Source organism: Cervus canadensis, chromosome 23 (genome assembly GCF_019320065.1).
Source record: "Cervus canadensis isolate Bull #8, Minnesota chromosome 23, ASM1932006v1, whole genome shotgun sequence".
Lineage (NCBI taxonomy): Eukaryota > Metazoa > Chordata > Mammalia > Artiodactyla > Cervidae > Cervus > Cervus canadensis.
Window position 1 is genome coordinate 47,348,741 of NC_057408.1, and position 26,175 is coordinate 47,374,915.

General features: G+C 41.9%; 1 protein-coding gene across 1 annotated transcript in view; it reads right to left on the reverse strand.

Moving 5' to 3' along the window:
* Positions 1-400: 400 nt before the first annotated feature.
* The window catches only part of TTC39C (tetratricopeptide repeat domain 39C), a 98,820-nt gene continuing 73,045 nt past the window's right edge, over positions 401-26,175 (reverse strand). Inside the window, exons 7-14 of the mRNA XM_043444282.1 lie at positions 16,590-16,683; positions 13,355-13,462; positions 7,653-7,762; positions 6,508-6,631; positions 5,148-5,245; positions 4,694-4,798; positions 3,387-3,425; positions 401-2,837 (exon numbers count right to left, since the gene is read on the reverse strand). Of these exons, the coding sequence (XP_043300217.1) occupies positions 2,748-2,837; positions 3,387-3,425; positions 4,694-4,798; positions 5,148-5,245; positions 6,508-6,631; positions 7,653-7,762; positions 13,355-13,462; positions 16,590-16,683 (768 nt within the window). The 3' untranslated portion in view covers positions 401-2,747. The remainder of the gene's footprint in view (positions 2,838-3,386; positions 3,426-4,693; positions 4,799-5,147; positions 5,246-6,507; positions 6,632-7,652; positions 7,763-13,354; positions 13,463-16,589; positions 16,684-26,175) is intronic.

The following is a 26,175-nucleotide window of genomic DNA, read 5'->3' on the forward strand; positions in this document are numbered from 1 at the left end:
TTCAATTTTAGTTGGCAGAAGGATAAAAATGCAAATTCTCTAAATAATTGACTTACACAATATAGGACAATAAATATTCTAATTTTCTGTCACATCTGAAAGTAACAATTCTTTACTTAGCTATCATGTGCTAAAATCAAAAAGATACCTATCCCAATAAAAGTAAAATCTTAAATACATCACAGAGGTACATATTATTATGACTAGACCATGCCTCAAAGTGTGTCAGATTATAACTGTGTTCCAAGTACAGAAAATATACATTAGAGATTTATCTCATCATAGGCACAATCTAATACAAAAATATATCTGACACTTATAAATTAGAAGGTCCACTTGACAGTCTCCAAAACAGGAAAAGGGGAAGGAATAATGCCAACATTAATAAAGCACACACAGATGCAAACATGATTATTGATTATTTTCTTCATCAGAGAAGGGTAAAGAGCAATTTACACCAAACTAGGTTTCCAGGCAGATAACAGTAACTCAAAGGTTGGATAAGTCACGGCACGCAGGCCAGACTGTTATAAATTACTCCACTCAATAATGTACTCAGATTTCAGTGAATCTAATGGCTTCGTGTACTCAGTGCAGTTTTGTTATTTTAGTATTTTCAGAACCACTGTCTACCCCCTCTTGGAGCTCTACCACCAGGTTCCCAGATAAACCGCCAGGGCTATCCTGCATCAAACCTAGCAGAGACAGTTTATAAACAGATCTATAAATGGACTAGTAAAGACGACTCACTGAACAGTGTTGCAATCATGTGTATTCAGTGAAGTGAACTGAACACAGATTTATTTGAAATCCTGAGATCTCTCTGGAAAAACAAGAAGTTTTAAAGCAGTTAAAGCAGAAAAGTATGGAGCCTTATGTACTCTTTTACTACTGAATAATAAGTAGTTTGAACAATACCTGATCTGAAAATTCAAGTAAGTATGAATACTGGAGCAAGAACTTCATTATTCCAAACGCTCCACAATCATTACTGAGAAATCTGCCATATAAACTATAACCAAGAGGACATGAAAATGGCGAGAGCCATATTTTAAAGATTCATAACATCCTTTCCTTCAAACCAGGTATCTAAAATTTTTAGACACCAATTTTTCCCTTCAGAAGGCATCTACCTGGCTCCTGGATCTTCCCATTCATGAAAGTAAGTAGGCATCTTTTCTCTCTGGCTAGCATCTAAAACCCATGCAGCAGTCCCACTAGAAAGAAAGTCAACGTTAATAAGCATTTTGTAAGGGAAAAAACATGAAGCAAGTTCAGCCAAAGTCAGTGAGGAGCAAGCATTTTTTTTAAAGAAACTATTATTCCCTCAAAACCTGATTAAGTAGATTAAAGCTGCAAAAGCTCTAGCTGACCCTCCCATGTTTGTTTTTAAGTGAAATATTAAAACTGTTGATGTTCTATGAGATCATACTTCAGCTAAAAGGATATGTAAAATTAAATGACACCCCAAGAGGATATTCTATAGGGCACTGGAAATTTGAAAAATAACTACCCTTAAGATTGATCCAGGTTAGTCACAAATTGATGACATAAATTCTAAAATGACTGAGGTATTTAGATTCTTGGAAAACACAGGTATGCAGTACTGAACAAAGAGGTAAATTCAATGACAATAAAAATTAGCAACAAAGGATTAAAAAATAACTTTGAGGTCTATTTACAATATCAATAACCTGAGCTAAGGGGAAAGTGATTAAATCCTGGCAACAGACAGCCCAGCAAATCCTTCACCAGCAAATACTTTGAGGCAAAAAAATCTGTGTGCTTTCAAGAACAGCCTTTTCATGCAATTTGCTGAAAAGGTTCCAAAACCTGGAAATTAGACAATAAATCACAAAGGAAGGGAAACCCCTACACTGCAGGTATCATTAATCCTGTCTGTAGTCTAGGTCTTCTAATACATTCGCTAAACAGCTATACTGTGGGCTGTAAAACTATCTTCTATTTGCTTTCATGTTGTTGGCTTTCAAAGGGAAAAAAGTGTTTGTCCTTTGAAGCATTTTTGTAGACAATCTGGGGATAAATATTTTGATGACATTTCAGCTGAGAAGTATTTTTTTTTTAAATAAGGAAAACATGGAATTCTGGGTTATTAACATATTTGTTTTTACAATAGAAGAATTATTTGGTCTGTGGTCAGGAGACCTGCATTCTATTCAAGACTCTATAATAAGAGGAATAACTAATTGGAATAAGTCAATTTGCTTTTTTGTGCCTGAGTCTCATTTTCTGGACAATGGAGATTAGCATATCTGTGCTGTTACTCACTGGAATAGTTTGAGGATAAAGTAAAACTGGAAAGCATTGCTATTTTTTCAAAACACAATATAAATGCTATGTTGTGATACTGTTAATAATTTTACAGGTACTTTGTGTTACCCAGTCAGATGTGTGCTTCAGGTAGGCATTCCTACAAGATCGCAGGTTGAATATTTAGTTTACTTTTATTTTAAAAATAATAAATCACAAAACTAAAATGTTTGAACAAGGTCACTTAACCCTCTCCCCGGGTGGTTAGTTATTATTACTACCATCATTATCATCATTTTTTTTTTAAGCTATGTGTTTAAAAGAGGAGATCTTTAATACATCAGCCTAACTGAGGAAATGTGTCCTGGGCCCAGGTGGTTTTCGGAAGAAAAGCTGATCTTCGAAAGAGCGGTGTGCTCTGCTTTTAAAGTGCAGAACCTGTATTGGGGAGGGACACAGCAGGAACTTGGGGTCTGTCACTGAGGAACCAGTTCCCTCATTGAGGCCAGGGCAGCATGAATGCGGACATGCAACCTGTTTTCAAAGTCGTAGCCAGAGAAATCCTCCTGCAAGACCAGAGAGAGAGACTATTAGCTAAGCTGTCGGTACAACTACGGTATTAATCACACCGCACTGCGTGCTTCCCACAGTAAAACTCCTTATGCGCCTAATAACGGCTTCACATTCACTTGATTTTTTTTTTTTAATTCCCCAAACTTCAAATTATTGTCTGACTTTAAAATGTCAACTGAATGTTATTAAATGCTGTCTTTGGAAAATTTCCCTCATGTTATTCCTGAGATAGCAGTCTGAAGCTGGGCTCAGTGGAAGTTACTGCTAAACTTCTTAACTCAAGAACACAGCTGTGAAATCAAGTTATTTTCCCACTCAAACAAGAGTTTCTATAAAGCATGATGAGCAATTTCATAGGAATTTTTTGTGTAATTTTACTTAAAAATCAACTGCTCACTGATTCAGTTATCACTTTCCCCTCCAGAAATATTGTCAACCAGGACAATCGTTTCACAAAACCTCTTGAATTCAGGCTCCAGAGTATACACAGAGGACAAGGGTCACTGGAAAAAGAGAGACTGGGGATTTTTAGGCATTTTTACCTTTGCTTGAAGAAGGAGAGCTCTGCCTCTTCCTACAGTCTATGAATATAAGAAAAATACATTATCTCTTAACACCTATGTTTACATATACTCAAGCACAAAATGTTGTAATAGAAGATTTGTTAATTCCAACAATTCATGGTGACCTAAAGGGGAGCAGACTGCTCATTCAAGCATAATGACTCAATTTTTCTTTAATATAATGATGTTTACATCAAGGAATTACTTGATAATTTTTCATAATTTTAAGTATTATTCTGTAAACAACTAAAAGAGTTAAAATAGTGTAAGACCCTACTAAACAATCTAAAATTGATCATTTATTTGAAGTCAGTAAGTTAGATCTCTTTTTTAAGGCAATACTAATTGAGAACAATCAGCTTCATTTTTCAAGAGGTAAACTATACTTGTTGTATTTTATGTATATGTATTTTAGGCTGCATTAAGAGTAAAAAATTTCTTTAAAGAATATGGTGTTAGAAATTTCTACCAAAATTCATAAAAACTGCATTTTCTATTTTGGTAAAATTAGAATTTCAAATGAGAAAGCTTATCAATTAAAAGCCTATCTTTGGCAAGACAGGTGACATATTTAAGGATTAGGCTAGAATATTTGTTGATTTAGCTCAACTTTTTAAAAATCCATATATTTGAAAGCTGACTTGAATTTATTGAAACTTAGAATTTTATATAGTCAATATTATGTAACTGAGCTTCTAAAAGAAGATATTAAGCAAATCCAGCACTTTAAAATTCTGTTTTTAAAAACTGCTCCATTGTGTTTCAATATACATCTTAATAATCCATCAAATTTACAAGGTATTCTAAAAAATTTTAAGTAATCCTACACACCATCCTCATTTATTCTCACTATAGTCTTTATTAAATTGGAAAGGCAAGTATTTTTTATCTTGTTTTATAGATTAGGAACAAAGTATATGGTTAAGTAACTTAACTGGTATCATACACTAAAAATAAATGATAGCACTAGGATCACAATGTAATTCTGTATTCTTCTGAATAAACCACATTACATAATATTATACCACTCTAAAAAAAGACAATGATTTTGCCTCAAATGAATTTTTGTTCCAAAAGCTATGTTTATCATTGTAACTCCAGGGAACAGATTACCTCCTTCAACACAGTAAGATAGGATTAGTAGCTTTTTGGATTCATCCCATGTGAAATCAAGGGAAACAAAAACAAAACAAAACAAAACAACTTGTTTTAAATAAAGGATGTTTTGTGCCTGTCCACTTCCACAGTTTTGTTGATGAACACTATTTAAGAAAACAGGATCTTACCTCTGGTTTGTCTAATAGAAGACAGCCAAGTTCATAGCAAGCATATGGCTGAACGTATAAGTTATTCTGACGACACAATTCATCTTTGACAGCTCGCTGAAAGAACTGAAAGTAATACAGATGTTATTGGAATGAACTAACAAAACTGTCTGCCTCCTCACTTCCTCCTCCACCAATTGAGACTGTCCTCTTTGATAAACAGCTAGTGCCAGAAAAGGAGCCCAGAGGTGAAGAAATATTCGAAGGCTCTGAAGTCACATTAAAAACGAACATGAAACGTCACCAGCTTCTGGCATCTGAAGAGGATGATCTTCATCTAATAAAGCGGATGAAACTCACACTGTGATGGGAGACTGGCTTTGTGTAATGCTTTTTCCTTTTTCTTATTCGCAAGCCCATATGTAGTTTTTCATAGTTCAGTTCCTTTAGCTATGACACCACATGAACAATTTACCTGAACAGCATCTTCTGAGTTCCCTAGACATTTGTGTATGGCACCAAGAAGCAAATACTTTAATCCAACGACAGATGAGTCATCTACTCCATGGCAAGCTTAAAGAGAAGTAAAGACAGCAAGAAGGGAATACATTCACTTAAATATCATCAGGAGTTAAGAATCTCATTGTTTAGCAACTTACTGAGTTCAAACTGAGAAGGTTCCCCTTCCTCATCCTCATTCGTGAGTCTCCTTAGTCCAAGAAAGTGATAATCTTTCTTGTGCCTGCCAATTACTATTTTATATTTGCATATGTGTTTGAATTATCTCTAAATACAGAGCCTACACTTGTGCATTCAAAAGAATATAGTCCCTAAGATTCTTCCCTGTTCCTTTGAGTTAGACATTGGTAGATATTCCAGACTTGCATCAACAACCAGGAATGGGTTTTAAATTATGAATTTTTTTAAACAACAGAGCAGAACTTGCACATCCAATAACAATTTTATTTCAAGTAATCTCCTTGGGAGGGTTACATACCTACTCTAATTACAGGGCCTCTGTGTACAACTTCTTTTGGAGTTGTATTACTCTGCTCTGGAATATCAATACTGACAAAACTTTTTGACCTTTGAGAGGAAACCTGTTTTTTTCTTAATAAGCAAAAGGCATCTGCAGACTTCTGTCTGATGATAAAAGCATGGGATTCAGGGGCTTCCCTGGTGGCTCAGTGGTAAAGAACCCATTTGCCAATGCAGGAGACATGGGTTTGATCCCTAGTCTGGGAAGATCCCACCTGCCGTGGAGCAACAAAGCCCGTTTGCCACAACTCTGAGCCTATGCTCTAGAGCCTGGGAGCTGCAACTACTGAAGCCCCTGCACCCTAGAGCCTGTACTCTGAAACAACAAAAGGCCACTGCAATGAGAAGCCCACATCCTGCAATAAAGAGCAGCCCCCACTTCTGCCCCATCTAGAGAAGTGCCCGAATGCAGCAACAAAAAGGCTGAGACGAGCCTAATTCCACTGGAATTCAATGGAAAATGCTATATTTGATCACAAACAAGTCTCACTGCAGAACAATCCGATACACTTGAGTCCAAAATATTAATACAAAATCAATTCTGGAGAAGGGCAGCATATACGTGAGATGACATTTCCAAAGGTAGTTTTGAGATGAATAACCCCGATGATCAGAGCATCACCACACACTCCTGAATCTGTCCCTTCCAGTGCTTTCTATCCCCAGTACCTAAGTGATGGAATTGTCTTAACCACTAGGCCATGTGTCCCAGAGAGTGACAGATCTGCACTCTCTGAGTCAGAGCAGATGAGTGAGACGCTGAGGGAACAGGCTGCGGTGTGTACTTCGTTTTTTACCTTGACTCATCCTCTGTAGGTTGGGGGGGGAGCAGTTGGGGAGGGCCTTCCACAAGTACAACACTTCAATGGATGCCAGCACGCAGAGCGCTCTGGTTGGGGTTTGTTTCCGAAATCTCTCTGCCTGCAAGCAGTTAGAATGATTAGGCTACATTTAAAAAAAAAAAAAAACAACTAAAAAAAAAATACTTCAGAGACATTAGGAAAATGTATGGTTCATATTTGATATGAACAATCCCCTCCCACAAAGTTAAAATTAAAATTTCTCTCTGAATTTTGCTTCCTTATTTTTGTTATATTGGTAGATATGCCTTTCTCTCGTTATTCAATCTAATCTACTGTCGAGATCCAGGACATATTTTAAAAACTGCAGGATGAAACCAGATTCATTTCGGTTTAGGTCAAAGGAACTTATAAAAGCTGGGTGAGATATTAACTCAATGGGTTTATATGCAGGCTGTAACACTAGAGGCCTTTTAGTTAACGTTTTATTGACTTTTTAGTTTTCTAATTAGTCCCAGTCCTCTTGGGGGCATTCCCCATTACAAGTCACACTAAGCCATTAAATGTTCATTCAATAAAAACTTCCAACTAAAAACATGCAGAATTTAGGATATGACAAGTTGTCCTATAACCTATGGTAATTCAGCTAAACTTTATTCTTAAAAAAGTACAAAAATAAATGAAGGCCTCTCTCACTACAGTCCTGGGCCTTTCTGTTGGTCAATTTGATGCATGCTCTTGCTTTTTATTCATCACCCAGTGTGACGGTTTCACTAGATGAGAACCCAGAGTCTGTATCTCTTGCCCAGGTTCTGCTGATCTGCACTCCTCTGAGGCTACCTCACCCTTCAGATATATGCTCTCCCTCTCCAGGGGCTCATGAGCTCCGCAGGGTCGGTAATGTCTCTGTTCATTCAAAGAAACATTAGCTTTAATTATTTGCAACCAACCAGTACTTTGCATTCGGAGCAGGATGACTGTGAGAGAACATGCTCTCACAGTCGTGAGCTACTTGCTCAGCAAGGAGATCAGCTTTGCACAGGATTTCCTAATTTCCTAGGATTTCCATTTGTTGCCCAAGGTGACCATGGTTAGAAATATCCATTATAAACGACACACCAGATCAACAGATTCCGACAGACCTTTTTCACAGAAAACTGTTCAATCTGATTGTTTTTCCTTTTGAAGAGCTTCTGAACTTCTTTGAAGACAATCTGTGCCCCATCCACATCACCGGTGGCTCCCTGGCAAACTGTAAGAAACCATCATCATAATCTTTAAAGTATTAAGGGGGAAAATACCACTAAGGGATACCCAGGTTGATGACACTTGAAAAAGGTTATTACCGAAGGACAAAATGGGAGGAAATATTTTTAAGACTGTTACATGTGGGACTACACCAACCTGCTGATCATCATTCCATTGATTCAATAATTATTTCCCAGCTGCCAGGTTCCCTGAGCTTCACAGGAGCATGTTGGGAAAACTATGGTCCTAGATATTGTCACAGAACACAGTCCAGTGAGAGCTCACACACTTGGAAAGTGGAAGAAAAATGAGATCTAGGCAAGAACAATGAGGAGCTGGGAGGACTGTGAAAGCTTCACACTGGTAGAGGGATATCCCTGTGCCTGGAAAGAAAGTCATGAAGTGTCCCTGTATGCATGTACTGTCATGAAGTAGTCATGGGTGTGTTCATTGGGCACCTACTACCTACAGCCACCATCAAGGATGTGAAGAAGAAATATACATGTTTACACCCAGAAGAAACTTGAATTTCAGCTGGAGAGAGAACACCCACAATTCCAGAGCTACAATGGATGCAGTGAAGAGAGCTTTTGGAGTCCTGACATCAAAGTTACTTTCAAAAAGCTCAACATGGGAAGAAATGGTTTCTCTTTGGAGTGATCGGACAGCTCTGAGGAACAAGCAGTCAAGCTGAGCCTTGGAGGGGGCTACGATTTTAATCTTCATCTACCCCAAGCCCCAGGCAAAGACTCAAATCACACTGCCTCTGCTTGACCTGCTGTCTCCCTTCTCCAAACTTCAAACCAGGCTACAGTCCCACCTCCTTAATCTGACTTTACCAACCACTCTTTGTCACCCTCTTTGCAACTCCCATGACATTGAATTCCTTTCTATTAATTTCTTGTAGATTTTGTCTTTGGCACACACTGTTTTTCAAGCCCCACTTGGAATGTCCATTGATTTGCTAGTTCTTCCTTCTTTATTTGACTGATCCTAAAACTAGATGGTCCCATTCTCACATTTTGGGGCTTGGTCAAGCCGGGCACAGGGCTGTGGCATGTCAGAGAATGAGCAGCTACTAGAAGGTCAAAGAAATACAAGCAGCAAGGCTTGGAGAAAGCTGAGGACATCAAGGTGATGGGAAAAAGAGAAGATTTCTACTGGGAATCACTGGGATTAGCCTGAATATGAAAAGGGAGAGATAATTCCATTCCCAGTTTTGGAAGCAGCACTGGTCCAGATGTGGGGTCTGAACCCATCCAAAATGACCTCATCTGTTGTGTTACAACATTTCAAAACCAGAGAGAAGCTCAGTGATTGTTTTGTAAAACAACTCCATCATATTATAGACCCAGGAAAGTTAAAAGACTTGCCTGAGGTCACACAATAAATCAATGAAAAAGAGTAATTTCTGCTGCCCTTAGCTTGAGGTTTCCTTACATAACTGATATTATTATAATATTTTAAAAAGGAATGAGCAAATGTGGGGACACAAGAGAGTCATAAACATCAACAGTATCTGGATCTGAATCACCTCTGCAGGTCGACAATACTAATACCTCAGATCCTCAAGAATATATATACCACTTCCTTTTCATAAGTTATAGACAGTTGCCTCAAAGGATGCAGATATTAGAAAGCATGAGCACCTCTGATTTATCCTAAGTCTGAGACTTACACAGACTTAGGATGCTTGGCCTGTCCACTAGGACTAAGCTTTATTGTTGTCATTAAGTTGCTCAGTTGTGTCCAATTCTTTTGCAACCCTATGGACTATAGCCCATCAGGCTCCTCTGTCCACGGGGCTTCCAGGCAAGAATATTGGGGTGGGTTGTCATTTCCTTTTCCAGGGGATCTTTCTGGATCAGGGATCAAACCTATGTCTCCCCACTGGCAGGTGGATTCTTTACCAATGAGCCACCAGGGAAGCCCTTAGAGAGATATTCTAATCTTTTGGGGTAACTTATTTTTTATGTAATTTCAAACGCATAGAAAATTTGCAAGAATAGTACAAGGATATGGTCCAGCCATCCCACGTCTGGGTAATGTACTAAATGGCATTGAAGCCAGGGTCTCAAAAAGAACCACATACCCAGCAGCATCATTCACGACGGCCAAAGGGTGGAAACAACCCACGTGTCCCCGGACAATGAACAAATAAAACATGTTTTGTTTGGTTAAAACATGGTCTGTACACACAATGGAATATTATTTAGCCTTAAAAATGAATGAAATCCTGACACATACTACATTATGGACGAACCTTGAGGACACTATGTTAAGTGAAATAAACCAGATTCAATCAACAAATATTGTTGAGTCCACTTACTCAAGGTACCTAGAAAAGTCAAATTCATGTAGACAGAAGGAGCAGAGTTTACTAGGGGTTGGCATGGGCAGGGGGTGGGTAGTTCTTGTTTAAAGATCAGAGAGTTTCACTCCTAAAAGAAAAGAGGGGAATGGAAGAGTCAATTCCTAGGTAGGTTGATAAGAAGTCCCGGGTCCCTGAGGAGGAGAAAGGGGTCTGGGGGCTTTTGAGAAGGGGACAGAGGTCAGAGTTCTCAAGAAGGAGAAAAGGACAAGTGCTTTTTTCTACACAGCTTTGTCTTAAGTCAATGTAACAATGTATCATGTTTCTCCTTAACAGGAACCTTCTAACTAATCTTGTTATCTTAAGATGTATGTTGTGGGAGTGGATCTGGTAAGACCTTTCTATTGTTAGTTCTTATCTTGTTAATTTAAGATGTACGTTGTGGGAATGGGTCTGGTAAAAGTATATAAGGCTTTGATTAAGACTAGCAGGGGGGCACTCCCCATCCCCCTTCTGATGTCTATGTCAGAAGATTTCTCTATCCCTTTTTCACTTTAATAAAACTCTGCCACACAAACACACAAAAAATAAAGATCATAGAGTTTCACTTTTCAAAAAGAAAGCTGGACAGTGGTGATGGCTATCAAAGAACTTAATGCCACTGAACCACACACTTAAAAATGGTTAAAACAGGGAATTCCCTGTCAGTCCAGTAGTTAGGATTCTGGGCTTTCACCTTCAGAGGCCTGGGGAAATAAGATTCTGCAAGCTGTACAGTGTGGCCAAAAAAAAAATTTTTTTTAATGGTTAAAGTAGATTTTACATTATGTATATTTTACTATAATTAAAAAAAACCTCTCAGCTATAAGATGAACAAGGTTTGAAGATCTACTGTATAATAACATGGTGACTACAGATGATAATACTGTATTGTATAATTGAAATCTGCCAAGAGTAGGAAAAAAGACAAAAAAAGAAAAATGATAAAAAAACAAAAAACAAGAAACCAAGTCCCCAGAGGCAGTGTTTCCAGTCCCTTAATGCCGATCTTCTCAGGCGCTGCTGTAACACATACCAGTCCTTCAAGCCAGCTCAGATAACAGCTCCTGCAAGCGGCCTGCACGACAGTTCAACAGCGAGCCTCCCACACCTCCCCGAGCCTTCTTCATGTGGCGCTCTTCACACGTCATTTTCACGAAACCCCCGTGGAGAGGTGGAGCCTGGAGTCTTTCATGCTTTATCATCTCCTACAACCGGTGTGATCCTGGGATTCCCAGTGAGAATAAATGCTCCTCTGTAGAGCCACACTGTACATTTATTTCTTCATGCTCTATGCTCCACAAAGATTTTTTAAAAATACATAGCTCATCACCTTTCTAGATTCCGTATATATGCGTTAATACATGAAACTTGTTTTTCTCTGACTTCACTCTGTATAACAGGCTTAGGTTCATCCACCTCATTAGGACCGACTCAAACGTGTTAATTTTTGTGGCTAAGGCATGTCCTATTGTATATATGCACCACAGCTTTAACCATTCACCAAGCAAAGGAGACGCAGGCCCAGAACAGACTTGTGGACGAAGTGTGAGACGAACTGAGAGAGTAGCATGGAAACGTGTAACTGCCACATGTGAAACAGGCGGCCGGTGGAAACGTGCTGTATTACGCAGGGAGCTCAAATCAGGCGCTGTGCGGCAGCCTATCGAGGTGGGAAGGGGTGGCAGGTTCAGGAGGGCGGGGACATGTGCATACCTGTGGCTGATTCATGTCGATGTATGGCAGAAACCAACACGATAGAGTAACGCAATTATCCTCCGATTAGAATAAAACAAATAAATAAATAGCTGCCCACACTGACTGCGTGACCCCATGACACCACGAGGACAGCAGTCCCTCTGTTTTGGTTCATCACCGTGCAGGGCACACCACGCCCACTCAATAAATAGCTGCAACTTTCATCTGAGATGCCTCTGAGTTCCGTAAACCAACCCTTAACGTATCCCAGCAGCATACTGAAAATAATCCTACTCAAACCTCAACAGCAAGAGCCAGATGAAAATGGATTAAAACCCTGTGGGATCTATAGGAAGGCCTGCGGGTGTAAGGGCTTCCATCCTGATTGCTAATGGACTGCAGTTCCAGAGCATTCTGGATATACACACGAGTCACTGTTAATTCTTCCCCATTTTAAAGAGGCCAGTTACAGGGATGGAATGACAGGAGATGTTCTGTTAAATGCAAACCTTCAGAGAAATAAGAATATATCTAAAATAATGCTTGGATCAGTTTTAAATTTTAAGTAAAAGAATCGCTTCTGTGGGTGTGTCAGGAGAGCTCATTGTTAGAGGCAGGAGAAGTACACTCCCTGGGTCTCTTCAATCCCCACCTAGACCATTCGGCACCCTACAGGCAATTTATGGGGCTCAGGGCACAGACAGCTGTTCTGTCCACCAGGTGGCAGCGTGTCTTTACCGATCTGTTCATTGAAGGGAAAACGGCAATGCACACATACTTCTGTCAGAAAGCATAGGTCGTTTCTGCCACAATGACACGCAGTATTGAAACATGTTGTGCTCCGCAAAATCACACTAATTAGAACAGGGTTAAGAGGCAAAACAAGGCTGGAACAGACTACTCAAAACCTGTGCAACTCAAAACAAGGGCACTAACTATGCAAATGAAGACATGAACACTATTTAAAAGACATGTTCAATGCTTTAAAATTCTTTAAGCACCTAATAAATGAAAAATAGATTTGAGGAGAAAAAGGAGAGGGGTGAGGGTAAGTTGAGGTTGTTTAGAACAAAGTGTACAAAAACGAGAAGCTCATAACAAGCATGTCCAGGACCCAGCCCTGGGGGGACACTGGCAGAGGCAGGGCGTGTAGCATCGAACTTCCCACCATTCCACTGTGTGGGTGGGAGCGGTATTCAGCTCCTATTCACTTGCAGTCCAAAACAGTACTTTAGCCACTTGATCTGAAGATCTGACTCACTGGAAAAAATCCCGATGCCAGGAAAGATTGAGGGCAGGAGGAGAAGGGGACAACAGAGGACAAGATGGTTGAATGGCATCACTGACTCAATGGACATGAGTTTGAGCAAGCTCTGGGAGATGGTGGAGGACCCAGGAGACTGGTGTACTGGAGCCCATGGGGTCTCAGAGTCAGACACAACTTAGCGATCTGCATCCTCTGCCCGTCACTCTCCATCCAACAACAAGAGGGAGCTAGTCTGAGACAGAGGAGGGCGCGCGTGACCATGTGTACTGGGATCCACTCACCTGCAGTTAGGTAGGCATAATAGCACTGGGACCACCGGGACTCGTTTTTTAGCCTCTCAAAGGAATTGAACGCGTCCTTGAAATTCAGCTCTATCATGCTGCACCAACCTGTGAAAGAGATGTTTTTAGAAAAGGATCCTAAAATAACAGAGGCTTCCCTGGTGGCTCAGTGGTAAAGAATTCGCCTGACAATGGAGACGACACAGGTTCGATCCCTGGATTGGGAAGATCCCTTGGAGAAGGACATGGCAACCCACTCCAGTGTTCTTGCCTCAAAAATCCCATGAACAGAGGAGCCTGGTGAGCTACAATCCATGGGATCGCAAAAGAGTCGAACCCGACTTAGCGACTGAACAGCAAAATAACACACTTTTCAGCTCATTTGTAGGTTACACATCTCTCATCCTGCTGACTTCCTCTGCAAGTGTTCCATGAAAACCACCCTGAGAACTTCATAATTCTCTTTTTCTTCTTAAACATTTTCAATGGGATGCTTTGAGGAAGAGAGGGCATCTCTGATTTCACAACCAGTGAGGCAGTATAGAAGGGAAGGGAGTGAAGATTTCGAGAAAAATGGTCTAATTTGACTCCAGTTGTGCAATAAACCTAAGCACAGCAGCGCTTCTCTCCTAAGAACAGGCAGAGAGAAAGGAATGACGCTACTAGATTATATAACACAGTGACCACCTTGGAAGTCTCACATACTCACCAGCGTGTTCATGATCACTGGTAATTAGCAAACTGCTCAGAGGAGCAGAGAGCAAGCCAGTGAGACATTAAGTTCTTGCCACCCTCCCTCTGAGGGGCAGAGAAAGGACCCAGCTCTCTCGGAGCAAAACATCCTTAGGCTGGCATCCTGGGGGTGGGTAGGGGTGGGCAGAGGCAACAGCAGCAAGGACATAAGGAGTTTTATCCTCTGCTGTTAATAACAGCAGCTCCCCATCATAGAGCCAGCCGTGTGTGTGCCAGGCACCTGATGTAATTCTCTCTAATCCCAGTGCAGTCTCGGAAAGGTGGCTGATGGTGCCGCACCTGACCAAGGAGAAAGCCTAAGGCATGAAGAGGCTTCGTGACTTGCTCAGGGTCACACGGCTTAGAAGAGGGAGGGGCTGAGGATCAAAGGCCATCGTGCTCTCCTGTCTGAGATCTACCTAACAAATTCTGTTATCCACTGCACCACAAAGTAGTCACGTCACCTTACACCCTACAGGGATGAGGGGAAGCCACACTTCCAGGAAATTCAGCGTCAAACTCCACGGGATATGATATGAAGTTGATGTATTTTAGAGTAAAACCTGGGGCTAATTATTTCCATCCTAAAATAGACTTCAGGGTAAGATTTGGGTTCAGTGCAAAAGTAGAGGCGGGAGGTAGCACCAAACCAGAATAAGGAGGCTGAGTTCTGACTGCACTGTTCCCACCCTCTACCCGCACCCCAGGTTAACCCTCCTAAGTCCCTAGCACTGGGTTCCATGGTTTCTAAGCTTTCTTCAGCTCTAACATTCTGCCCCACCACAGGCCCAGAAATGGTACACACACAAGAAAAGGCCACCATGATCGGTTAGCAATATATACAGTATCAAATCTTTATGCTAGACACTTTACTATAATGTTACATGTCAACTCTATCTCCATAAAACTAGAAGAAAAAGAGTATCCTAAAGAAGAAACATGAAAGGTCACCAAAGCTAGTTCTTCAAGTTCTATACTACTTCATCAGTTGTGAAATTAGAGATGCCTTGTCTTCCTCAAAACATCCCAGTTACCGTGTCTCATATTCCATTCCATATTATGGCTACAAACCAGAGCTCCAGCAGAGCTGGTTGTTGTTGTCTAGTTGCCAACTCATGTCTTTTTTGTGACCCCATGGACTGTAGTCCGCCAGGCTCTTCTGTCCTGGGATTTCCCAGACAAGAATATTGGAGAGGGTTGCCATCTCCTTCTCCAGGGGACCTTCCTGACCCCGGGATCAAACTCGAACTTCCTGCATTGGCAGGTGGGTTCTTTACTACTGAGATATCAGGGAAGCCCCCCAGCAAAGTTTAGACTACAGAAAAATGTATTTCCCACTGGATCACACTTGATCTTCACTTTCTAAGCTATGACAGATGTATAAAACATAATACTGTTTATTGGGCAGTTCTCAAGCAGCACACTTCTTTAAAAAAAAAAAAAAATTCAGGAAGACAAATACATCTATGGCAGGCAAGCAAGCGGCAGGCACTGTAAGGTCCACACTGCCAGGTGACAACTGCCTCCCCAGGCTTCCCCCATCTCTTCTTTTGTGTTTCTGATGACAGCCTTTGGAGTCTCAATTTCCCTTTTGGTTCTCATCACCATCTCATCTTTTCTCCCATCTCTGCTCCCCACTTCATTCCTGGTATGTGTGCTATATACAGTGTGACCTTGCAATCTTGGCTCAAACTCTAAAAAGCATGAATCCCTTACTAAAATTTGTTCCTGTTGTTTCAAGTCCAAAGTTGTGTTTATGCTTCTCAGCATAATTAAGCCACTGTCACAGTCAAGGATTATGGAATCACTAATGTATTTTAGTGCAGTCAGCCAAAAAAAAAAAAATCATAGCAACAGCTTTGGCAGAGGGGAGAGGGGGGCTAAATCTTGGGCAAATAAATGCCTCCAGGCCTGTTTATATATGCATCTCCAGGAGGGGAGAAGCAGGAGGAAGTGGCTAACACGTGTGCCAAGCACCCTGCTTCACACTCATTCAGGTACTTTCATCTAAACCACACAGCTGCTCCAAAGGCTACTGCAGGGCGAAGTCTCCTAGTTAGCTGGTAGAAGAGCTAACTGGGCTTGGAATCCGTGCACCCAATCTCTCCTAAGCCGGACTTTTCCTCTCAGGTACACATTGGTGAGAGGGAAGAGATAACAGTTCTGAATTCTAATATCCAGTCCAATAAAAGAGTCAAAATTGGTTCTTACTCAATTCATTTAACTGTGCCTATTAGCTTAGAGTCAAATCGTCCAAGGAACGAATTATTGGAAAGTAGTAATGAGAATTCACTGAGATACGTATCGCTACTTGCGCTACAGTAACAAAGCCCTGTTATTACAAAAGGCAGCCGGCATTTCACAAAGACACAAACTGAACAGCATTTACAGTGACAAAGCGCACAGGAATGCATTAACACTTGCAGGACAAGAAGCTGGACAGAAACTGCTGTGTTAATGTACTATTTCACGACAGGAGACTGGACCGACATTCAACACTTACCAATTTCATAGAGACAAACATGCTGGATTTCTCTCTGGTCTACTGCAAGTTCCAGAGCAGTATGGAAGGAAGTCAAGGCACTGTTGATTTGACACTAAGGAGGAAAACAGAAACACAGTCATTGGCTTAAGATCTATCATTAACACTGCGACAGAGGATGAGATGGTTGGATAGCATCATGGACTCAAAGTTCGTGAGCTTGAGCAAGCTCCGGGAGATAGTGAAGCACAGGGAAGCCTGGCGTGCTGCAGTCCATGGGGTCGCAAAGAGTCTAACGCGACTGAGCGACTGAACAACAAAAGCGTTGTTTTCCCAAATTCAAAAGCATCTTTTCCCTTCTAGTTACTTTAAACAGATTAAGCAGTTATAGAAGAGAGTGCTTTAAAGACTTCTGGGGAAATGGCCCCGTCCACAGTTGTGAGCTAAACAGCGCTCAGAGCACTTCTTCTGCTCAGCCAGAAAGACCTCCGGGAGGGCTTGGCCCACAGCCCCTCCTGTCCCGGGGGCTCTGGTGGACTATAGTGATGAGCTGATCTGGCTCCTTAGTACAGGTGACTTTGACAGGAGAGGGACTGTATGTCCTCCTCCTGTGTATACCCACCAGACCCAGAGAGACTCACAGTCAGCACTGTCGGGAGCCAGTCCCCGGATCCAGCCTCAGCTGCTCTCCCTTCTGGGACCCCCCTCACTCTCGACCCCACAACTCAGAGCTGTTGTCAGATTGCTTCCGGTTATCACCTCTCTTCTCCGAACACTTTAGAAACTGAGGATCCAGATTTTACTTCCTACTTTTGCATTCATCCAGTACTGTCAAGAACCGAGAGACTCATTAAATGTCTGTCCTGCTCTTTCCTGGTTAAATACATTTAGGTTTTCCTTCCACGAAAGATCTCTTTCAAAGTCTGCTGACCCAAGGCCATAAGCAACTGGTAAGAGCACCTAAAAGGCATCATCAGGATGAAAGGGAGGTAGATTAAACCCTAAATAGGGCAACGACAGGCATTAAGTATCACATAACACTAAGGAATATAAATCCTAAATGTCCCAAAGTCCTGACGTATGCTCAGAAGTGTTCGTTTCTCCCTCCTGCAGGTGCCTGCAATGCGATGCTCATCTGCCCTGTCCTCAGCCCTCCATCCTGTGCATCTCCCCCCGCTGCTCCAGGGGAGCTCCCTTTCTGATGCTCGGGCTGCCTCTTCTCCCCACAAGCAGCCAGACTGGGGCATGAAGGGTCTAAGAAGAGGGGCTGTTGGTCCCCTGAGCCCAGCCCCCCCCACATTCCTCAGTGCCGTGATGCCCGATCACTGCAGGAGGCCCCTGCACCCTACACAGGGCACAGATAAGTCAGCAAGGAGATGTGCAGGACAGTCTGTGACTCAGGAGCACTGGGAGCCAAATGGCTCAGGACCCAAGGCCACAGCTGGGCCAGTAACTGCTCCTGCCCCACGGTGACACTTCACTCTGCCGGCAGCCAGCTTCACACTGAGCACTCAATCCTGTGTCACCCCCACAAGAGCTCGCCAGGCAGCCACAGCACACACACGTGTGTGTGTGCGCGCCCCACTAGCTCGTATTCTCAAGGAGCTCAACACCACGTTGAGGGGACCCTCACAGGAATGAAAGAAGCGCCCTTCTCTGACCTCGAGGTGTTTACACTGATTTTGAGCACAAAGCGGAGGGGGGTGTGTGTGTGTGTGCGCGCGCGTGTGTGTATGCATGTGTTTAGTTGCTCTGTTGTGTCTGACTCTTTTTCGACCCAAAGGACCGTAGCCAGCCATGTTCCTCTGTCCATAGGATTCTTCAGGCAAGAATACCGGAGTGGGTTGCCATTTTCTCCTCCAGGGGATCTTCTCGACCCAGGGATGGAACCTGCATCTCCTGTATTGCAGGCAGATTCTTTACTGCTGAGCCACTGGGGAAGGCCACAAAGCCAAGATACCAAAGATAAAAAAAATCAATCTCTTATGAAAAGCACGTGTGTGGAAAGATCTGTACGCTCATCATGCCCATTTATAACTTTCTGGATCAATCGTTCCTTCCTGGACCTTCCTGGTGGTCTAGAGGTCAAGAACCCATCTGCCAACGCAGGAGACACAAGTTTCATCCCTGGTCTGGGAAGATGCCACAGATCAACTGAACTGAGCGACTGAACCTATGCACCACAACTTCTGAGCCTGTACTCTGCAACAAGAGAAGTCACAGCAACCAGAAGCCGGTGCAACTAGAAAGTAGCCCCCCAGTTGCCACAATAGAGAAAGCCCACACAGCAATGAAGACCCAGCACAGCCAAAAATAAACTAATAAAAAAAGTTCTTCCCTTCCATCACACATGCACTCAACTTAGCCCATTTACACAGAAACCACAGTGTTAGGGTGTCTGCTTTGCATGGATCTCCTCAGTTTCCCAAGTTAATGGCTCTCAACTCTCACACAGGGATGGGCCATCACTACCAAGCTGACCCCAGCAGATGGCAGTTCTATGCCACACTGCCCTTCAGAGGGCAGAAAACTACTCAGTCAACATTTGTCAGTCAACCACTGTGCCCGGGATGGAATGGGCTCCGGAGATACACAGATGAGTCAAAACTAAGCTGTGAACTCAAGAAAATAAGAAACCAAGTAATAGCTGAATCAACATTATTTCCCTTAACCCTTTCAAAGAGTCTGAGATAGGTGTGTATTAGTTTCATTTTCAGATGAAGGCACTGAAGTTCAAAGAGGTTAAGTAGCTTGGCCAAGGTCGAGGGCTAGCAATTGACTAGCATGTAAATTCTGCTCCAACTGCCTCCAAAGCATGCATTCTTCAGGGAGAGGGATGCAGGTATGATTAAATGAAGGATCTGGAGAAGAGGGCCAGTTCCTAGATTATCCAGAGGGCACTAAATGCAATCAACAGTATCTCTACAAGAGGGAAAGAGAGAGAGAGCTGATGCAAGTAGGTGGTGGTTTAGCCGCTAAGTCGTGTCCAACTCTTGCCGCCCCATGGACTGGAGACCACCAGCCTCCTCTGTCCTTGGGATTTCCCAGACAAGAATACTGGAGCGGGTTGCAGTTTCCTTCTCCAGGAGATCTTCCTGACCCAGGGATTGAACCTGGATCTCTTGCATTGTAGGTAGATTCTTTACCATTTGAGCCACCAGGGAAGCCTGATGGAAGTAGAGATGGTGGCATTGTGACCACAGAGGCAGAGATCAGAGTGATATGGCCACAGTCCAGGAATCTTCGTGACCACCAGAGGCAAAATGCAAGGAATGGAGTTTCCCTACAGCCTCCAAAGGGCGCACTGCCCACCACCCTGATTTGTACCCAGAGAAACTGACTTTGGACTTTGAGCCTCCAGAATTGTGAGAGAGAAAATTTCTGTCATTTTAGGCCATGAAGTTTGTGCTAATTTGTTAGAAACGTCTTGGGAAACCAGAGCAGTATACCTCTTTAAAGATTAAACTGTCGGGATTTCCTCAGTGGCCCAGTGGCTAAGACTCCAAGCTCCCAATGCAGGGGGCCCAGGTTTGATCCCTGGTCAGGGCTCTAAGATGCCACGTGTGGCAACTAAGACCTGACACTGCTAGCCAGCTAAATAAGTAAATCAATAAAATAAAAATTAAACTGTGAAGAAAGTCCCAGGCTCTTTGTGTTATAAGCACCCAAACAGAACTGGAAAGTACTGAGACCACTGAGGGAGCTTAACGGCATTATCCCAGGAGCAAGCATAGCTACAAAACTAATTCCACTTCTATTCTGATCACTCATTAAGGAATTACGATGAACAGCCATTAAAATTGTAGAAATAAATTTCCCTCTTTTCACCAAAACAATTTAAAACAAAAGTGATCCGTGGGAGTCCTTATGGTTACAAATTAAAATATCCAGAACTCAGCAGAGAAAGGAGAATTATTCTCAATTTGACACTCAATTCCCAGCTTAATTTTTAAAGAACTACATGTACCCTGAAGAAAATATAGAAAATAGATTAGTATGAAAAAGCTAGGACATCAAGAGTGAGTATCACACAGGCTTCTGTCTCATGAATTGTGCCCTGATACACTGTGTCACAAAAACGACTACAAGCCTCAGTTTCCTTACTGGTAAAAGGAAGGAAAAAACGTTGGCAAGCTTTAATCTGCCTCCAGCAGAAGCCATGAAGAATAAAAGCACGAATCTCTGCCAGATTAAATGGAGCATATTTATTGCCAAATTAAAAGCAGCGGGACTGACAGCTACTGCACTGTCCTTACAGAGATACCAAGTGTTTTTCCAGTTACTCAGGACTTCCTGAGGAGTCTTCTTTGGCATTTTATATCTTTTGCTGGAACTATATAAAGGATCTGTTGCTCCATTTTATTCTCCAAGTGAATATCGCTGGTATGTGGAAATCTTTGGATTTTTTTTTTTTCAAGTATAATGTCTGTTACACTCAGGAATTCTTAAAATTCTTAAATGTTTTTCTTTTGGATTTTCCAGCGAAACATTCAAACCATTTGCACATAATGACAGTGCTGTCTCTTCATTTACAACAGACAACTGTTACTGGTTAGGACCACTGGTTAAAAAGGGCTTTCCCAGCGGCTCACTGGTAAAGGACACACTTGCAGTGCAAGAGACACAGAGACAGGGGTTCGACCCCTGGGTCGGGAAGAGCCCCTGGAGGAGGAAATGGCAATGCACTCCAGTATCCTTGCCTGGAAAATCCCATGGACAGAGAAGCCTGGTGGGCTACAATCCAGGGGGTTGGGCACAACTGAGGGACTGAGCGAGTGTGCACGCGCATGCACACACATACACACACCAGTTAAAATACTGACTATTAGCAAGCTCTGAACACATACTCACTTTATTCTAATAGAAAGGAAAACATTGGTTTTCATTCCAATCCCAAAGAAGGAAAAAGCCAAAGAATGTTCAAACTACCACACAATTGCACGCATTTCACATACTAGCAAGGTAATGCTAAAAATTCTTAAAGCTAGGCTTCAATACGTGAACAGAGAAATTCCAGATATTCAAGTTGGATTAAGAAAAGAAAAGAAGAACCAGAGATCAAACTGACAACATCTGCTGGATCACAGAAAAAGCAAAGGAATTTCAGAAAAACATCTACTTCTGCTTCATTGACTATGCTAAATCTTTTGACTGTGTGAATCACAACAAACTACGGAAAGTTTTTCAAGAGAAGGGAATACCAGACCATCTTCTCTGCCTTCCTGAGAAATCTGTATGCAGGTCAAGAAGTAACAGTTAGAACCGGACTGGTTCCAAGTCAGGAAAGGAGGACGTCAAGGCTATATTGTCACCCTGCTTATTTAACTTATATGCAAAGTACATCATTAGAAATGCTGGGCTGGATGAAGAACAAGCTAGAATCAAGATTTCTGGGAGAAATATCAATAACCTCAGATATGCAGATGGCACCACCGTTATGGGAGAAATTGAAGAACTAAAGAGCCTCGTTTTTTTTCCCCCTAAAGAGCCTCTTGATGAAAATGAAACAGCAGAGTGAAAAAGTTGGCTTAAAACTCAACATTCAAAAATTGAAGATCATGGCATCCGGTCCCATCACTTCATGGCAAATAGATGGGGAAACACTGTCAGATTTCATTTTCTTGGGCTACAAAATCACTGCAGATTGACTGAAGCCACAAAATTAAAAGATGCTTACTCCTTGAAAGAAAAGCTATGACAAATCTAGATAGCATATCAAAAAGCAGAGATATCACACTGCTGACAAAGGTTCATCTAGTCATTTTTCCAGTGGTCATGTATGGATGTGAGAGCTGGACCATAAAGAAGGCTGAGCAGATGCTTTCGAACTGAGGTGCTGGAGAAGACTCTTGACAGTCCCTTGGACAGCAGGAGATCAAACTAATCAACCCTAAAGGAAATCAACCCTGAATATTCATTGGAAGGACTGGTGCTGAAGCTGAAGCTCCAATACTTTGGCCACCTGATGTGAAGAGCCAACTCACTGAAAAAGACCCTGATGCTGGGAAAGACTGAAGGCAGGAGGAGAAAGGGACAAAAGAAGAGGAGATGGTTGGATGGCATAACTGACTCAGTGGACATGAGTTTGAGCAAGCTCCAGGAGATAAGTGAAGGACAGGGAAGTATGGTGTGCTGCAGTCCATGTGGTCAAAAATAGTTGGACACAACTTAGTGGCTGAACAACAAAAATGCAGTAATTAGTAATTCAGCTTCTCACAAATTATTTCAGAACACTGGAAAACATTCCAGGTTTGTTTTTAATTAGTAAAGTTAATTTTTTTAGAGCAGTATTAGAGTGTGAAAGTCACTCAGTCGTGTCTGACTCTTTGCAACCCCATGGACTATATGGTCCATGGAATTCTCCAAGCCAGAATACTGGAGTGGGTAGCCACTCCCTTCAGCAGGGGATCTTCCCAAACTAGGGATCGAACCCTAGACCTTCCCAACCAGGTCTCTCAAATTGCAGGCGGATTCTTTACCAGCTGAATCACAAGGGAAGCCCAAGAATACTGGAGTGGGTAGCCTATCCCTTCTCCAGCGGATCTTCCTGACCCAGAAATCAAACTGGGTCTCCAGCATTGAGCACAGTATTAGGATTATAGCAAAACTGAGCAGAGAAGTCAGTACTTCATTATAAAATATAGTGAAGAATGAAAGAGTTGTTAGATTCTCATAATTGTATTTCTGCCAGATTCTTATTATGTTTAAGAAAAAATACTATTTCTTAGGAAGAAATACTTTAAGATTGTTAGTTTAGTTGTCAAGTACCATAATGTTTGAAACCAGCTTTATTCCATTTAATACATTTTGCCTTCAATTCTGAAATTATTACTCTTTTTTTTCCATTCACGTACACCTGATTTATTTTGTCTACACTTTAGCTTTTATTTTTGTATCACCATTTAAATATTTTTAGTTAGCTATGTATCTAGTTTGTTAGATTTCTTTTTTATCCTAATCTTAGTTATAATCTTTTGTATAGAGATATGGTAAACATAAATGAATTTAGACGACTAATATTTTGTATTAATTATTATTTCTATTAATTAATAAATTTTGTTAAATTAAAATTAAAATTAATTTAATTAATTATTATTTTGTTCCCCTGACAGTTACTTTTTTCTTATTATACAAACTCTTATTTGCTTCATCCTACACATTCCTTTAGATGGTGTAAACTGTTTTTACAACTCTGCTTGTGGTCACCTAGAGGTTAAAAAAAAAAAAAAACTAGAGAAATTCCTCTTTTATCTAACAGGTATAAGTAAGAGCTGTTTGAGTCAAGAGTCTACCACAAATGTACAGTGAGTGCTCTTGCCTGAAGGGGAACAAAGAAAATAAAACATGTAATACAAAGGGACAGACCGACCATGGGCAACATTTTCTACCCAATTTAAAACAATTAAGTTATTCTGTTGATATCTCCACATTAATATATTTTTAAGCTATTAAGAAAGTAGAGATGGTGGGACCTCCCTGGTGGTACAGGGGCTAAGACTCCGTGCTCTCAATGCTGGGGGCCTGGGTTCGATCCCTGATCTGGGAACTAGATCCCACACGTTGCAACTGAAAAAGATCCCCATGCCACAACAAAGATCAAAGACCCCGTGGGCTGCCACTAAGACCCAGCAAAGCCAAATAAACAAACGAAAGAATCAATGTATAGGTCTCAGAGCACACTGTGAAGACACAGTAAGTATGAATAATTTTCAGAGTCAGCATTTCATATAAGCTTAGTGCCACATCCTGTTTTACTCAAAGATTTTCACTAGCAATAGCAAGCTGACAGGATTCTCTTGATTCAGTGACTGAGCAAAAAGTCCCATTTCTAGAGTTGCGAAAAAAGCAAAAATGGAAACAAGGCCAAGTTGTTTCAGGGGCCTGGCCCAAACTCTAGTGCCAGAGGGAAAGCAAGTTCCAGACAACCCTGAATCTGAAGTGCCAAGACTCTGCTTCCCAAGCGAGCAGTTTTCTCCTGCCCCACCTCAAAGGTGTGTTTAACATTAAATGACCGCACCAACTCCCAGACAGAGCGGTCTCAGCTCAGAGCCAGTCCGCTGGCCTTCAAATGATGCTGGTGTCACCTAACTTGGGTCAGACCCCAGGGAGGAGAGAGCACTGACGGATAGTCTCTCCCGTGGACCCAGCTACTGGGGAAGGGCACTGCCCCAGTGGATGGCGCTGTGTCTGCTTTGGGAATTCTCAGTTCTGTTAGACAAGTTAAGTGTCTGAAACACAGGCACGTTCTCTCAAGACGTTTTAAGTAACCGGTCGGCAGAGTTTGTTAGACACAGGCAGAATTCCTGAGATGTGTTCATACAAACCAACCTCCTCAGAAATGTTGATGGGGACTGTGTTTAAAGTAAGAATGTTGAGTAAGTGCAAGGGCTATAAGAAGAGTCCTCTGAAACTCCTAACGAAATCCCATATATAAGGGAGGGACTGTCTGATGTGAACAACATGAGAAATGAAAGAGACTCGGCAGGAAAAGATGGTGACATTGTAGCACATTTCTTAGCAAATGCAGTGAGTCCCTAAGCACTGGACGAATGCCATGCATTCCTGCCAACTACACAGATTACAGATTAGTGGATGATGCCCAGACTTCTACACCACAGGGATGTTCTGGGAATCCCCACTTACTCTTTCATGGCCTGTGCACATTTCTGACATGAGAACTCCCCCAAAGCCTACTGTGATTGACTATTTAGAAGACACACATCTACAACTGATAATTCTAGGCAATACTCTGGAACCTAGAAAATCGTAAACAGTAGCTATTTCTGGAATACAAGATTTGTATCTGTTCTTTGAAGTACCTTCATATTTTACCATGTTTCCAAACAAATATGCATTTTTTAGACATTACAAAGTGTGTTAGTTGCTCAGTCATGTCTGACTCTTTGAGAGACCGTGGACTGCAGCCTGCCAGGCTCCTCTGTCCGTGGGATTTCCCAGGCAAGAATGCTAGAGTGGGTAGCTATTTCCTTCTCCAATGGATCTAACAAGGTAGTTGAAAATATACATTCTTATGCTACATTAAAAAAAATTTTTTTAAGATCTTTTTAAGTGGACCATTTTAAAGTCTTTATTGAACTTGTTACAATACTGTGTCTGTTCTGTTTTTTTGGCCATGAGGCATGTGGGATCTTAGCTCCTAGACCAGGGATCTAACCCACACCCCCTGCACTGGAAGGTGAAGTCGTGATCACTGGACCAAGAGGGAAGTCCCCTACCTTTAAAGATCATTGCTGAAAAAAAGCTTATTCTGCTCTAATCATCATTAACATTAAAGCTAACATGTTGCCCTCTTTATCACATGCCTGTTAGAGGGAGAGCTGTTGAAATGGGAAGCAAGATTCCAAAGCCAACAGTCCTCACCTCCGTGCCTCTCAATCTACAGACCGACTCCCCTCCCAGTCACCTCCGGTTCCTCTTCAGTCATCACCACCCACAGCCACCACCCATTCACCTAGCCCTTGTTACTGTCTTATACAATCACCTTTTCATGCAGTCACATTCCAGTCTTCATAATCAAATTGTAAGTTTATTTTGGGACACAGGCTTTTTCTAGTTCTCTTGGCATCCCCTCCAGAAGGCCTTTTCC